Here is a 17,732-nt window from a genome sequence, read left to right as displayed (position 1 = left end):
TTTTTTTTTTTTCCTAATTCATAAAGACATTTTTGTCTTTAATTAATGAAGATCAATCTTAGCAAACAAAAACTTTTAAATTTATAATTTGTCCCTCCATTTACTCAAATACTTTTGCATGTTATTTTTAATATATTTAAATCTTATAATTGTAGCTTATGTATAATATTCATGTTTGGATAACACCTAGTATTTTACTTAATTATAATTGCATATGTCACATCAAGTCTTTTCTTATATTCAATTAGAATTGTATGTAGTATCCTGTCAACATAAAGAATTAAATGATTTGATTCGTGATTTAAGATTAGGGATATCATCCCTACTTCTTGCTTCACGGTTCAGTGAAAAAAAAAATCTTTAAGGCCGAGTTGAGTGAGTCATTCTATCGAAAACGAGAAAATAATTTTCTGTAATACTTTTAATGTCGGGAGGCCCTTGTTTAACATTCCTGGGTTGTTAAAGGAATTATGACTTCTAGCTTATTAACCCGATGAATGGAGGTTATTTATTGATACACAATGGAAATATTTTGGTACAATTCTAATTGGACATTCTGTATGGGGGCATTAAGAAAGTTCTTGAACTAATTCAATATGATAAACACAAGTGGATCATCTGTGTTGATCTCAAAATGGTGAGTTTCCTTCTTGGCCTACAGTTTTGCTACAATAAATATCCCTGTTTTCTATGTTTATGGGACAGCAGATGTAGAGAACAGCATTGGGTTAAAACTGATTGGTCTCCGAGACTAAATTCAAACCCTGGAGATAAAAATATTATTAATGAGTCGCCAGTTGACTCATAAAACAGTATCAAAGCTCTACCCTATGATGGAGAATCTTTCAAATATATTGTATCAAAATTTCCAAAACTTTCAACTAAGAAAATATTTGATGGACCAAAAATACGAAAACTCATCAGTTAAGGAAAGGAATGCCTGGATTTCTCTCAAAGATGTTGTGGATAATTTCCTGGGAAACCACAAAGCCACAAACTACAAAGAGTTAGTCAATAGACTGATGAAGGACTACAATGTAATGGGATGTAAAATGAGTATGAGACATCTTGACAGAATGTCATGCAATTATAATATTTAAAAAAAAATATTTCGTCCCAATGTAACTGCATTGAGATAGCCAAGAAATAAACAAAAATTAGTATAATGGCAACATTTATAGAAGTGTTCATACCTCTTTGTGCAAACGCCTCTATGAATGTTGAAATATGAAAAATTTTGGCAAAAAAAAATTCAAATATTATATTTTTTTGGGAAAAAATGTAATATTTACTCTCCTGCATAATTTGATCTAAAGACGAAAAAAAAATATTGTAAAAAGCAAATACTCCTTAATGTGATGGAGGGGGGGGGGATACAGTCCGTCCACTCACCCCCTGCAGACGCCTCTGTAAGTGTAAGTCCTTGTAGGGCTCGGAGTAGAATTGAAGATCGACATCATGGCAACTAAGTTGCTCTCTTTTCAAACATTCTTTAAATTGTCAGGTTTACCAGGCTCATTTTCAGTTTATTTTATTTGTAAATACCGGCAGGACATATTTTATAGATACCCCATTCTATGTATATTTAAAAGATGTCGAAACTAAGAATCTACATGTTGTTTAAAGTAGGGGAAAATACTCTCCTGTCAATATAACTTCAAAAATCTCTATTTACATAATGATAAAGTATAAATAACAAACACTTTTTAAAAAGTAAAGAAGATTCAAAAGCAGCTAGCTTAAAGTATTATAAGTATGACTTTCAATTATCCTAATAAAATAAACGTGTGTGATATAATAGTAAGACTATTGGGGGCGCGCCCTCCCTCATGAGAAATATTCAAAGGCAGTTTAAATATGGAATAAATCCAAAAACATTGACTTCGATTGATCCTTGAGCTCTCAACTCCTCATTTTTCGCCAAATTATCCTTGTATTTTTAAAGGGAACAATCTTTGGTGGAGCAATCTTTATTTGAACATTATCCCTTGTTATAATTATAATCATGTTTCAAAATTAAAGGATTCCCAATTGAAGAAACTCCCCGCTCCAAGGAATCATAGTTGAAAGCAAGTGTCTCTTTCTGTATACGTACATACCCTGTACACCTTCTATGAGTGACTTACGCACACTCCCAGCTGACACATGTTAAACTCCCCATCTTCGCATCTATTATGACCAAAACTATTTAATGAATGTGATTTGTGCGTGTAGATACATATATTGAGACTCACGGCTCAGAGAATACTCAATATTCTCATACCATGCCAAAACATGTCTTCATCTACAAATACAAGCAGTAGTACTAACAGCAAGGCTGAAGCTAAAACAGGATCATCCGCGACGGCCAAGAAAAAAACTTCCAGCTCTTCCTATGGATGTAGGCCAATGCGACTCCGTGTTGTAATGACCGGAGGGGAGAAAACAGGGAAATCGTGTATTATCAAGAGATATTGTGAAAAGAGATTTGTGGATAAGTATGTTCCTACGATCGGGATCGACTATGGGGCTACACGGTAAGAGTATTTTCTTTTCATTCTTCAAATACTTATATTTTGATTATCCGCCCATTTTTTAATTAACATTGTTAGAGCTTTAAATACAAGCATTTATTTAGCGTGCAATTTTTTTTTTCTAGTTGCACATGTGTTTTTTTTTTTTTTTTTTCTAAGGCTGTTATTTCATTCTTGAGGAAAGACTATCAAAGTATAAAGTGTAGCCGCTGTTATTAGATTAGTCTAAAAACTAAAAGGACTATCAGTCCGGACCTAATATAATTTCTCAGTCTTAGAACTGATCTTTACCAGTCTTTTATGGTAACTACAACAGCTCAAAGGACGTATTTACTAACTATGCCCTTACAGCCGTTCAACATAACCAAAGAGAACAGATACCTGAAGTTTAAAGGAGGAAGTGTGTGGCTAGAATTTATTATTATAGGTTTCTAGCTATCACTCATAATTTTCTTGGTTTTTATATTCTCCAATCCTAGCTAGGAGTGAAGAAAATAAAAGGATAGCTAGGACCTTTATCGGTCCTTAAGATGGAGCGATCAAAAAAGTAATAATAGTGGGAAAATGATTAGGAAATCAGTCCTAGGACCGTTCCAACATTACTAACCACGAGTTGATTTGCTCATAAATGACGGAAAGTAACGTTGAGGATTTGTTGAGGAGTGATAAGTTCCTATTGGTCTCAGAGTAGACTTGAGAATAAAATAATACAGAGTAATTCCTATCAATGCCCTTGTTTGATACGGAGTGGGACTTGTAATTATGTCCTTCATGTAAAAGCTGCTTGTAGCTAATCTAATGAAATGTAAGTTACTTTTCTTCGAAACATTCTTCAAATTGTCAGGATTACATCGTTCATTTTCGGTTTCTTTATTTTTACATATTGAAAATGACTACAATTTACAGCCCTAAGCCATATTTCTTTATATTAAGGGTCATATAGGCCTATAAAATGTATAAATATATCATTACAATAGGATACATTTTTGAAATAGTTTCATGTTATTTTAAATGATAAATGATAATTAGCATGAATTATCCCAACGTAATGAATTTCAAAATGGAAACTGATTTTGTTTAAATGTAGTAAATAATAGTCTTAATTCCTTGTATAATTATCGGCCTACTTTGTTGTTTTACTCAGCACTTATTTATCAATCAAATTGTCACTATTTCGATTCCCCATCACTTCAATTTCTTTCATTACCGAGTGGTGGTGCATTGAAATCTGAACACTTAATAATTTAATTATAAATGAAAGTTGAGTGATTGAAATTAATTCATATTTCGATATATTAAAGCATAAACAATTAGTTACAAAATATTACAAACCTGAGCTCTCTAGCTTACGTACAAGTCAAGACAATGACACTTGAACGTTAACGACGAATATCAATTCGCGCACTCCAAGCACTTGAGCTTCTCCAGGACACCTGTCAACACCGTCAGCAAGTCCGAAACATTGGAGAGGAAGAAGGTCTCTCTCAAAAAGGCCAAACTGGATACGGAAGAGTTAAAGATAACAGCCGGGGATAATCCCCTTCAGTCCCTGATGGCACATGAAAGAGATATCGGGGTATCACACCAGATTGTCCAGAGGTCTATCAAAAAAGTTGGTGGAAAGACTACTTTTGACACCAGCAATGAAAGAATCCCATCTCCTCTGTTGCAAGACTCTTTTAAATAAGCTTTTTAGTTCTTTTGAACTCTTTTTTGACACTTTTGGTCCCTCAATCCACTCTACTACAACTTTTGGTTGCATGTCAAGGGGAAACCTGCTGTGTCCGCCATCCAAACACCGAGTCCCTTAAAGTCACTGTCACCTATCACTAGGACGGAATGACAGATGACTACATTTAAAACGAATACCAGGCCTTCTGCCGCCGCCTGGAAGTCATGATTGCCGCTAAGGATGGCTACATTAATGATTAAGAGATCTCAGATACACATCTATCAATTTAGCTCTAGGATATTACCCCCCGGGCAGTTTCGCCCAGTAGAAGTTTTGCCCTCATACATATATTATAGAGTAAATGTATCTCCTACGCATAATATAAGATTTAAAAATAGTCTCCCCCCCAATTGAAGTGATTTCTAATGCATTTTTGCATTCAGAATTGTAAAAATGGGCATTTAATTATATTTTAAGATAGAACATATCAAACGGTTTGAATTCTTTATAATAAGAAACAAAAATTATTCCATATTAATTACTCAAATGCCATAATTTCATAATTAAATACTATGTATTTCAAATAAAGGAAGACCTTAAATTATATAAGGAAGATATATTCATACTATAATATATGTATGAGGACGAAACTTCACAGGGCAGAACTTCCCAGGGCGAAACTTCAAAAGGCGTAACTTCCGGTCCCGTATTTATAGTATTAATTTTGTTGAAATTATATCTTGTTGAAGTTTAAAATTATAAGTCTGCAAAATTTTATTCAACTACTCGGTATTTCCTTTTTGAGGATCACAAACATTCAACATATGTCTACATATTTTTTGTGCTCATCAATTCACCTTAGGATTGCTAAGAATTCAATTTTAAATGAAAAGGTATTTCTTTGTGTAGGTAAGTTAATTTTGGATAAGTTTTTTTTTTTTTTGATAACGAATGACATCATAGGTACAAACAGTATTTGCCTTCCGCATACTCATGTAATGAATCAAAGACAAAAAAAGAATTGAAGTTTATTAGTGTTTATTTTGCAAAACTTACACAGAAACTAAAAAAATTATTTGACATTTTTAAATTCTACAATATTAACAAACATTTTTCCAAATTGTCAATTATATTTATCCGGTATTCGAAAATCTTGAATAGAGTTGAAAGAGAATGCGAGGTTGTAAGATCTCAAACTTTCATGTCACATGTTTTATTGTCTTCGATTTTGAATTACAAATTTTTAGTGGAAACTCCGCCTCTTGTATTTTGAACAAAGGATTTTCAAGCCTTTAAATCACTTTTATATATCTCTCTCAGACACTTCCACAGGATTATATATATATGTTGAAGTTTGATTTGATCTTATTTGATATTATTATTATTAATCTAGAATATAATCAGTAGATATTTGATGATCAATATAATTATATAAAATAATTTACATTGGCGACCCCGATGTGATTCGAAAAATGCCCTGAAAGCAAACTTTAGCACCTGTGTCTCCCCAAAAACAAGCTTAGTCGATTAAATCGGAAGAGGCAAATTTATTAATGGCCACCGCGGAACTGTGCCTTCCTAGGTTCTTTTCTTCGGATGTGGAGAACTGGTTTCGGAGAATTAAGCTTGATTTTGAATTGAGTGGGATTTGTCATACCAAAGTTAAATGCATCTTATGGTGTCAACATTGCCGGGTGAGGTGTTCAATATTATTCCTATTAGTGAAGATAATCTCACTTTTGAGGGAGCGAAGAAATCCATATTAGCCCAATATGGGCTACCATCTTCCACCAGGATAAAAAGATTCGTCGACATGATGGCTTATACTTCGGGGCTTTCAAGCATGGAGGTCAAAGATGATGTTGAATGTCTTCTGGATTCTGATTTCTAAAGGATTTATGTGAAAGTTTGATTGAGAGGCACTAATAACGAATGCTCAAAAGGAACAACATGGATATTTGAGAGCAGAATCAACACTTACGACCAAGAATTGAGCAGATATGTGTACGGCAGCGAAGGAAGTTACAAACACTTCTATTTCTACTGTCGAGAATCACTCTTCTTCTCCAACTGTCGCACTTTTGATTAAAAAGAGATCTAGTTGAGCTTTTTCGAAGTACTCAACAACTGCAAAATTTAAAAAAAGTATGTTATTATCATTCAAAATTTGGATTGGATGCAACTGTGTGCTCTGGTCCTGATTGTCATTTTAATTTATTGATTCAAAAAAACTAAATTGTCCTCGGTCGCATGGCTACTCAACTTTCATTCCGTGACAACTTGTTACGTTTAACACTTAAAACAGATGCGTCTGATACTGAAATGGGAACTGTTTTGAGAACTGTAGCAGAGTTTAATTGCATAATTGAACATGTTAGAGGAAAATTAAACCACACTACGGATATTCTTTAAAGAAACATAACCAAGATCTACTTAAGTCCCAATTTTCCTTAAGATGTCATTGACGATCAAAGACTCCATGATCCTAAATTGTTAAATTTAAAGTTAAACCTTATCTCAAGTGTGTTTCAGGAACTTTACTTGCAGACTTTTTTTGTGTCGTAGTGTCCTCTCCAGAACTTCACTGACGAATTATTCATTCAAGCCACAAAGATAATCATCTTGCATTTCTAAGCTTGGGCTAAATTACGTAATGTTGAAAAATTCATTGAAGAATGCATTGCATGTCAACAAACAAAGCTTTTCTGAACATTCAAGCCCACTTCCCCCTTAGATCCACCATCAGCGATACTTGCTTTCATCCACGTTGATATAATTGTCCCGTTCACACTTGTCAAAGGACAGCACTATACCTTGAATATAATGAATCGTTATACAAGGTGGCCGAAAGTGATCCCAATTCCAAATATCCCCGCTAGTACTATGGGAGTGGGAGGCTTGGTTTTTGGAGATTTAAAAAAAAAATCCATGGCTTTTCACAGTAAATTTATTTTAAGAAAAAAAATGATGAAAAATTGAATATTTTGTAAAAAAATGGTAACAACTTCTCCTCCGTTTGTTTCTTGCCAGCGTTCACAAGTGCACGGACTAAAATTCGTTGGTTATGTTCAGATGGTATTTTCCGGGCTTCTAAGACACTAAGGAGGATGTCTGTTTTAAGTACTTGACCGGGACTATTTTACCACATTCACAAAAACCTTGATTTATGTAGCTAAAATGAAGTATAGAGATTTTTTCGCCGTTCCCGGTATATTATTAAAGTAAAATGTGTATGTTTCGCCTAATAACTCCGGGCAATACCGGATACTACAGCTAGTTTATTAATAAGACTCTATGACAGTTCATGTACAGAAAATCAACATTCTATTAATGTAATTTCTTCAAATTTGAATGAAGGTGAATACTCATTCTAAAAATGGGGTGGTAAATTATATAAGTTTATCTAATACAAATTGAGGTCAAAGAGCGTGTGTGTTCTTCATTACTACTCCTTAAGACATGCATAGCATACGATATATACATATGTAACTACTACGATTTCTAATGTCTTGGGGAATTGTCTTTTAGTGAGATAACGGAAAATTGCCTATTTTCAAATTACAGGATCCCAGGAAATATCAGAATCCCGTTGGTGAACAATATATATACTCTAAAATGCAAGTATTTTCAATTATATTAGTTTGGGTAAAAAAGTAATTTCGTATTTCCCGCTTCTTTTTCTTTTTAATTTTTTAAGTATATCTTGTTCATTATTGGGTACATCGAATCATACGATAAGGCGTTGTAAAGGTGTGAGTATATACTTTTGAATATCATTGCGCAAGGATTAAGAAAATAAATTTTCACAACAATTCTGCCCTCTACTGTGAACAACTTGACCGTCATTCACAGAAATCCTGATCTTCCATCTATAACAAATAATCAGGGGTACTGATAATGAGATACCTACGTCTAACATGACTCTTGAATATATTGCCAAGTTCAAACTTTCTCCCATTATTAATGTGGGCGTTAAACGGCCTATTAGTATGTTCAAAACTACAAATATGGATCATAGATAAAAATTTATGGAAGGAAATCTTAACTGGTCGTTATAATATTGCAAATGAATTATAAAATTATAAAAGACCGATTCCTTTAAATTATCCTTCTAAAAATGGTATTTTGGGTGCTCATTTTTCAAAAAAAACTTTAGTGCTCTTTTTTGCCCATTTTGGCTACAAAAATCGCTCCAAAATCCTAAGTCTATTTATTAACTAACAATGGAAAATCAACAACATTAATACCATAAAGCTGAACTCTCTTAATCATTAATGTAGCATACCCTTATTGACAATGATGACTCTCAGGCGGCGGTGGCATTCATAGCACCCACTGCAGATGTAATCCTATATTATGAGCTGGCAAACAAGGGTTTTTTCCCTCTTAAGTTGAAGGTTGTTTTTATGCTTGACGGTGAACAAATGTCTTTGTAGGTTGCATTTTTTGTAAGCTTCGATTCTTTTTTAACAAGAATTACACCAAGTAGCTTTTGAGTCCGCAGTGAGAATTTGGCACAAAAGTATTTCTCCTTCGTTACAAGATTCAAGAGAGAGATTTCAAGAATCAATTTTGAGCCAAATTTTCCCTTCTTCTGATTGGCTGTAATTGGAATCTTGTTTCCTCACACATTCATGTATGTAATAATAAATCTGATTGCATTATATGCATAGTTTTCCCTCCAAAAAAGATAGAGTTTTTCCAAGGTTAATAGAAATATATTTATATTAACTTGAAGTGTTTTTTTTATTGTTTTCCTGCCTAATGATGGAAAGGCTTTGCATCTCCATTTTTCGAGCAAACTGCTGTGTAATCCAACCAGTACCCAATTTTTCTCTTTATATTTCATACCACTTTAGAAAAATGAGCAATTTTCAAGACAAATAATGCAAGAAGAGCAATTTCTTGAGTAATGAAGCGATTGCTCACAAATCCTAAGTCTATTTATAAATGATATCTTGTTGAAGTTTAAAATTCAAAGTCTTCAGATTGTAATGGACCACTTGATATTAAAATGAAGCTTATATTATGAAATAGTTCAATCCAGGATTATCCAAGAATATAAAAAGAGGTAAAACCCCGAGAAATCTCGTAAAAACGAGATCCTGGGAGAGAAACCTACTAGCTACGTACATAAATAGAAAAAAGATGAACTGTAGAAGATTGGAATTTGACAATGAGATGATCTAATGTAATAAATGCGTTGAAATAAGGAAGCTATAATAATGACCATATTTTTTTAAAATAACTTATCCGTTCCGCCTTTGTTTATCAAAATAGCAACAATTACGTATTGCTTAGTTAAAATTAGCCTGATCCTAAAAACATCATTTACATATATTATTATTTAACTAATTAAAATATACAGTTTCCGCTCACTAACGATAGTTTGCCAAATAGCAGGGCTGTTGAAAGCTTTCAAACATATTTTTTCCAGACAAGTTCGCCTTAATCTATAGATACTTATCTCTTGAGTGTGAATATACGTATATACAAGGTTGATCTTATCCAGTGCTACATGTACATTTTAAAATTGTAGATTTTTCATGAGTAAAATTTAAACGAGAGGTTTTGTGAGGGCATTTATTTGACAAATAATATTTTTAATTGAGTCGAAACTTTAAAAAAAGAAATCTTGAGTCACAAAACCTATCTTTCACCAAGTTTGAAGACAATGGAAGAATAAATATCCAATTTATAAAAATCTAAATTAAGTGTGCTACCAGATAAGATCAACCCTGTATATATAATTCTTTCAGCTTGAGTGAGACATATCTTCAGAACACAAAATCTAACCGGAACCATGATCTTGGGAATTGTGACCAGCACAGGTGAAGTCTGCCCTTCCATTTTTGTGGAGAGGAAAGAGAGGCTCGATGCAGATGTTTACATCGAACTTCTGGACAATAAAATGCTACTTTGGCCCAGAGAATAGTGAGGGGACAACTTTGTTTCCACTCAACAAGGAGCTCCGTGTCATTGCCCCACTAAAATGCAGGCCTTCCTGAGAGACAACTTTCCAGACTTTTGGGTCCTCAACATGTTGCCGCCCTCCTCTCCGGACGTGAACTCCTTGGACTACTCTATCAAGGCGTGTATGGAGGAGATGTTGTGTGCTACTCCTCACGAGAGTGTACAGTCTCTAGAGGCTTCAATAAAGAAGGAAAAGGACCAAGCTCGAGTCTGCAAGGAATTTAGGTCTCGTATTGAGGCAACTATTAGAGTTGAGGGCTCACATATTGAATAAAAGCTGTGCTGAGTACTATTTTCAAATGAATTTGTTAAATAAATGATCTGATAAAACCTCTCGTTCAAATTTTACTCCAAAAAATTAAAAATAACAAAATATGTACCATTGTATAAGACCAACCCTGTATACAAAGATAAAAAATATGTTATTGTTTAGAATATCAGGTCTTTTTAAATTAAATTCTGATACTTTTTGACATCATGTTTCCACTTTGATATTTTTCAATTTAAATGATTTCTTGCACTCATTTTTGAACGAAGTGTGGGATGTTGGTTGACTTAATCCCTGCCCTTATAAATTTAAACAAATCTCTCGGCACAAGGATCGTTTTCTACCTTCCATCAATTAAAAATATCCATTTTTCAATGGTTGAGCTTTTTCAAGAGCCCACTTGATTTTATAGTCCTAGATAAGATTTCCTAATGGAGATGAATAAAGGATAGAGTTGGACCCAAAGCTCTAACTTTTGAGTCCATGTTTTTATTCAAATATCAATGTTTATCAGTGGCATTGTTTAGTATTTAATGGAAGGGTTAAGACTGTTTTTTATTCTTAAAGCAATTTGATGTCAATATTTATTTAAATGTTGTTCATTTTAATTTATAAAAATATCAACTATGAACAGCCAAGATGGCGTTGCCTTCATTTAGGATGCACGATATGACGTCGGGGTTAACGCTCTAATGCATTTGTTTACTTCATTGTTTATGTATCAATGACGTCAGATATAGAAGGTGCATGAATAACTTTTAAATTATGATACCACATACATATCTAGGCTTTACACTACCAAGGCATAATCATGCATGGAGCTATCTGGTTTGTTTTTTTTGGTTTTTTTTTTCATTATTTCCCTCTTGAAGAAATTGAGTAATGAATTATGGCTCTTTTTCCCCTTTTTTTCAAACAATTACTCCTTTTATATTCCCCTTATGTAGGAATAAAAAGTGCGTGTAAGTACTCCAGGTCTCTAGAACTCCACGCCAAACTAAAATATGTAGTATATTTTGCTGTTAGCTAACGATGTATCTGTTCTTTCTCTTCTAATCAGTGTCATGAACGTTGATTAGTTCAATTAGAATTAACTATTGTTAAGCTGTAAAGAAATCTCAACAATCGTTTCATACTTTGGATGAACTGGCTAACTACTGATTTTAGGCCTTTTATATCTTTTGCTTTGGAGGAAAGGTTTACCAGATGCAATAAAGTTAAAGACGTGATAGAAAACGAATTTTTATCTGAGACTGATCCAGACTGAACTTTTTTAAAGGACCGAATTAGTTCTATCGAAGGAAGATTATAATATTCTCACACCGATGAAGGTTTTCCAGACCGAAATCCCTACACTAATATTTATACAACCTTAATTTTAAGTCAAAAAATATTTGATTAAACAGATATCTCAACACGGTGTTTCCCGCTAACACAGAAATACCCTATGTATTTTTTATTAGATGTCGATTCATTCGGTTACATTTGTTACGTCATGGCAATTGTTTATTTCATAATGTATTATTTTCAATAAATAAATGAAGTAGTAAGTTATACTTAAGACTGGACATCGAGCAAGTGCGAGGAAAACGCAAGAGCGAGACATATGGTACTATTGATTAAAATATGGTTTTGGAGCATATAATATGATATGATTCTGCATGATAATGAGAATATTTTATATTTTAAGTAACATTAGAACATTTAAAATAAAAAGTAGTCGAAATTTTCAAATTCAGGAATACTTTTTGAAATTAAAAAAACAAAAAAACTTTTATATTTCTATATTATAGATCTATTAACATTGAGATCTCTTATATTTCTTCGCTAATATGATATATTATACAATGAGTAATCAAAAAATAATGGAAACAATTTAGCCGTAGCAATAGAGTACTTGTAAATTGATAAGTTAAAGTATTATAACGTATATTAGTGATATTAAGTTAAGAAAAATTATAGGTAAAATAGAAAATGAAAAAACGATTCACTATTACAAAAAAAAATAATTAGAAATTTTAATAGAAATTATACATAGAAAAGCAAACAAATTAATGATGACAAATGATACGACATAGAAGTTATTAATATTAAATATTACAAATGGATTCAACAAATTATTAGGGACAAATGTAAATTATATTTATATTTACAAAATATAAGACACATTTTATACAGAAATAAATATACTGATTATGAAGAGAAATAAAATCTGTCTTCATCCTATCATACTTCAAATACAATAAAAATACTTATAATTATGATAAATAAATTGTACAGCTACATGTTTGAATCCATGAAGCATACTCAAGTCTTTACTCTAAGTACCGGATGTTAGACAAACACCTTCACCAGTATTTGAAGCTAAGACTTCCTTTGAGACAATTCAGGCAGTTGTTCTTCGGTATTCGTAAATCCAGATACAACTTCACTTACAACGGCAAAAATCAGGTCCTATATTTTTGATGAGACGGAAATACGGAAACTCTTCAAATATGGTCTCCAAGATTATATGACCAAAGCTAGATAAATGAAATCGAAATATGATCCTTCTAACTTGATCATTCATCTCAAGTTAAATAAGAATGGGTAAATTTAAAAAGAAATACTACTAAAAAAACAATTATAAATTTTAATAGAAGTTATAAGCAGAGAATCAGAAAAATTTAAAACGATACAATATAGAAGTTATCAATATAAAATAAAACAAATAGATTCAACAAATTATTAGTGATATTATACATATATAAAATGAAAGGAAACACTTTTATACAGAAATAAATTTGCAGAATAGAATATGCATTGGCAATGCAGACAAAACTTTCGAAAAAAGAGAGGTACATTATCTTTAGGAATCTAGAATTATCTTCAACTCGTTTTCTAATGACAAAAGAGGCACACAAGTAAAGAAATCAAGGAAACTGAAGAACTCTTATCAATGAAATATTTTTATGATAGTAAGAGACGAAGCAGAGTTGACTTAAGAACAAAAGAACTTCAGAATTGCAATGAAGAAGCAGTGGATTGAGGATTATAACTCTTTCTGTTCCTCACTTGGGCTTTCAGTTGATAATTCAGATATTTTTATGTATCTCTTTAGTTCTTATAGCTGTATACGATTATTCTGTGGAAGATTTGGAGGAATTTATGTTCTTTTGAGTATAGAGACAATGATTTAAAATGTCAGAATTCATTATTAAAGACCTTTATGGGAAGGGGCATATACACAGTGAACGATCTTTCCATCAAAGAAGATAGAGAACAACCGAGTGAGGCACACAGAGACAAGATCCCTTAAACAGAACATGAAGAGAGGATCAGAAAGCATGTGGCTAGAATATCCAAATAGAAAAATATGAACTGCTAGGGGAAATGGATAGATACAGATCCAATGAATTGCATACAGGCGGAGGGGGAACATTTTAAGGTATTTGACCAATAAAATTAATCACATTCATTATTCAATATTGCACTAAGGTAAGCCAAAAAATATAGTCTTTCTTAGAGGGAGATGTTGTGCAAGAATTATTAATAAATAATGAGTAAAAAAATAAGAAAGAGGACACACAATAACTGTTTTCCTATTCTAATCTCAAAACAGTAATTTATTTGACCAAACGCACCCAGCCATAGTTATACAATATTTATGTTCCGTTTCCAAAAGGACAGGAATACAATTTCGCGTTGATCCTTCATTGTATTTGGCCACCTTATTATTACTATGAATAAATTTTGGCAACCATATATAAATAAAAATGTATAGCTGCGCTTTTAATAAGGTATTGCGAAGCAATACTATAATGCAGTATCGAAAAAAATACTATGTAGGATGTTAATATTATGAAATATATTGATGTAACTCATTTCAAAATTGTGGATGACAATGATAATCTGGGAATAATTAAGAGATAAATAGCAGTTTTATGATTGACTTATTTGTCTAACTACCAGATGATTTCGAGCCATTTTTTCTATTTCTTTTTTTTTAAATAAAGGTTGCATGATACAATAAAACTACCGACGTGTCAAGTTATTAATACTATGAGTAAATTTTAAAAAAACTATCAATATCAGCAAGATGGCGCAGATGTACTTAGCTGTCTTAATAAGCAAATAAGTTAACAAACTATTAATACACAATAATAAACGCAAGCAAGATGGTGCCACTATTCTATGGCAATGTAGACAAACTATTAATATGTAAAAAAAAACTGATACCCCATTATTGCCCATTTTTGATACTATAAGTATAAACTAGATAAAAGACTAGTCCAAAGTTTGAATTATTTATTATGACGTAAATTAGAACATTAATATGATTAGTTAATTCCAATAAGTAACATCGAAACGGGATTGATTACATTAATTTATCTTAAACAAACACTCGATTTTATTATTTTTTTATGATAGTACACTCGTCAGGAACATATATTTACTATTTCAGCTAAATCATAAATTTAGTTTGTTTGTGAGAGGCATAACGTTTAAAAGTATTTTGCTTGTTCGGCGATTTTTGTTATCTCCAGTGTAATTATTGGGCATTGTTTTCGATATTATAACCATATATCCATGATTTGTCACCAATTATGACCCTTTTGAGCAAATCAGGATCATCATTGACGTATGTGAACAGCTCAAAAGCGATGCTCATGCTACGATACCTTTGGGCAAAATGAACCAGTTTCTGAGCAAACGTCGCTGACACTCGTATTGTGTTTTTCAAGTGTTTTTTTATTATTCACCGTTCTTTTATATGCACAAAGCAATTACGTAAATTAATATATATATAAATAAACATTATAGTTTAAAGAACTTCATTTAAGAACTTTCAAAAATTTCCATCAAAGAGGACAGATGAAAAATAAAATGACAAAATAGCCTTATAAGTGTTTTGGAGCACTTAATTTGAAAATACTTCTAATCCTTATGTTTTCACAAACTTAACATATAATTTAGCTGAAACAGTAAATACATGTTCGTGGCGAGTGTACAAATATAAAAAAAATAATAATGGAGCTCACCAAATTTGAAAAGTCACCTTAATTTTTGATTACACCTCGTATTAAAATCTGTATGATCCATTCAGTCATTTATTTAAAAAAATCTACTTCATCGAAATGATGTTGATTTTACTATACTTGATACGTTGCTTACTAAATAAGTATTACATGTATTCAAATTTTCTTCATTAATGAAGTTGAGTTTAAAACTTTACAATTTATTTAACTAATACAATGCATACTATATGTATACTAGGACTAAATTATTATTATAATGACAATTATTCATGAAGTCTTAGTATGTATATATAGTAGTCATTGACTAACGATAGTTACAATAAATTGTTGATAAATACGGAACAATATATTTGAATCACTAAACCTATGTTGTAATTTCCTATGGGTTTTTTTATTATTCGATGATCAAGTAATGTGCCATAAATTGACCAATTGACAATTTAGATGTATTGAGACTAAAATTAGAATCTAATGCGAATTTTTATTATATATTAGACCCTAATAATAAAAATTTAATTGAAATAGCATTAATTATAATTATAAATTATTAATAATTTAGCATCAAGTAGTATTCAATGCAGAAGTTAAGTCTTTTTTTATTCTCAAAGTCATATGATGAAGTTTCATCAAGATTTATCGGAAATTTGTGTATATGATTTTGTAAAATTTTTTTGGAAACAAATTTAAAATATTAAATTTTCTAGTAAAAAGTAAAATTGCGTAATTATTTTCTTTTTCTTTGTGGGGAGGATACAGCCCCTCCAGGTCACCCCCTGCGGACGTTTCTATCCTTTGTCTTCATTTAACAATTTGATGCGAGTTTTATCAAGGTTTATTGAAGATTTGTCCATTTTATGCAGTAAAAATATCAACTTTGAGCCCTCAACATGGGGGCATCTTCAATTTCTATGCAATTTGTGACGTTGTAAAACTAGATTTTCTTTTAAAGAACTTGTATTCATTTCATTAAAACTTTTAATAATTATGAATTATAAGAATCCTTAGTAACAAATTTAAATACAAGTTATTGATATTAAAATTTTGGACATTATGTTATTCATAAGACATAAACTAAATAATTTTTATAATCAATAGGATATACGTGGACAAAAAAGAGATCTCTGTGCACATCTTTGACACCTCTGGATCCAATTTATTTAGAGATGTCCGAAATGAATTTTATAGAGATGCCCATGGAATCCTCTTGGTATTTGATGTGACGAATCGCCAGAGCTTTGATGAACTAAGCGGTTATATCAAGGATGTTGCCATTGAGCTGGCCAAGGATGGTCGTACAATGGATAATACAGTCGTTCTGGGTAAGTGAGTTATGATTAAATTACCTATCCAATACTCATATTATTTTACAAGTTTGTGGTAACAAGAGTGATTTGAAAGAGATCCGCATGATAGATGAAACGGAAGCAAAGCTCTGGGCGGAACTGCGTGGATTTGACTATGCAGAGACCTCAGCTCTAAATGGTGATGGAATTGCAGACTTATTTCGTTCCTTTTTTACTCTTGTTCTCAAATCCACGGAATCAAGTCGTAAAACACCGGTGGCCATGCGGAAATCAGTGAGTAAAGCTCCTTCACAACATCGACACTCCCTTCCTATCAAACCATCACCTTCACCTGATCAACTCATTGTGATTGACCGACTCAAATCCTCTATTGACCCTTGGTGCCAAATGGGCCTGGATCGCTCCACCCCTTATTCTCCTGAAGAAATCAACAAGACCTATAGGAAACTTGCAGTACTGCTCCACCCTGACAAAACAGAAGTAGATGGTGCTGATGAGGCCTTCAAGATCCTGGGATCCGCTCGGAAAGCTATAATGCGTGCAAGCTTCGTCAAACCATAAATTGTATCAATATGTACATTTAAAAAAACCTGCTTTCGATCTACACACTATTTTTATACACTCTTCATATCGATGTTCGTAATACCCATTTTGTGTCATACATACTTGCATTTCAAAGAAATAAAGAAAACTAACTGAGTAAGGTTGCGAGGTTAAGCAACATGTTCCGGCGCTAAAATCATTTGTCTTACATCTAGTGAACTTTTCAACAAAACCTCAGATATAGCTATAAAAAAACAAGACTACAAGTATATCAATATAATCAGCAGGCTTTTTTTTGGGGGGGGGGAGGGGGGAGTTCAAGTTCCCTAAAAGTTTCGGAAGACCCCCCAAATTCATATATATATACAAATGTAAAGAATGTAAATATATAATAAACCAATGTAAAGAAATAATTAAATTACGGATGATAATTTTTATCAT

The 17,732-nt window shown here is 32.2% G+C and overlaps 1 protein-coding gene across 1 annotated transcript; it reads left to right on the top strand.

Annotated features, from left to right (window-relative positions):
* On the top strand, positions 1–17,471 carry LOC121121599 (dnaJ homolog subfamily C member 27). The gene is made up of 3 exons (XM_040716560.2): positions 1–2,516; positions 16,540–16,763; positions 16,816–17,471. Exons 1-3 carry the CDS (start codon positions 2,275–2,277, stop codon positions 17,307–17,309), a joined length of 960 nt encoding a protein of 319 aa, XP_040572494.1. The 5' UTR covers positions 1–2,274; the 3' UTR covers positions 17,310–17,471.
* Positions 17,472–17,732: the final 261 nt, after the last annotated feature.

Source organism: Lepeophtheirus salmonis, chromosome 7 (genome assembly GCF_016086655.4).
Source record: "Lepeophtheirus salmonis chromosome 7, UVic_Lsal_1.4, whole genome shotgun sequence".
In the NCBI taxonomy this organism is placed as follows: Eukaryota; Metazoa; Arthropoda; class Copepoda; order Siphonostomatoida; family Caligidae; genus Lepeophtheirus; species Lepeophtheirus salmonis.
The sequence above is the reverse complement of the archived record's forward strand: the minus strand, read 5'-3'. Positions and strand labels throughout refer to the sequence as shown.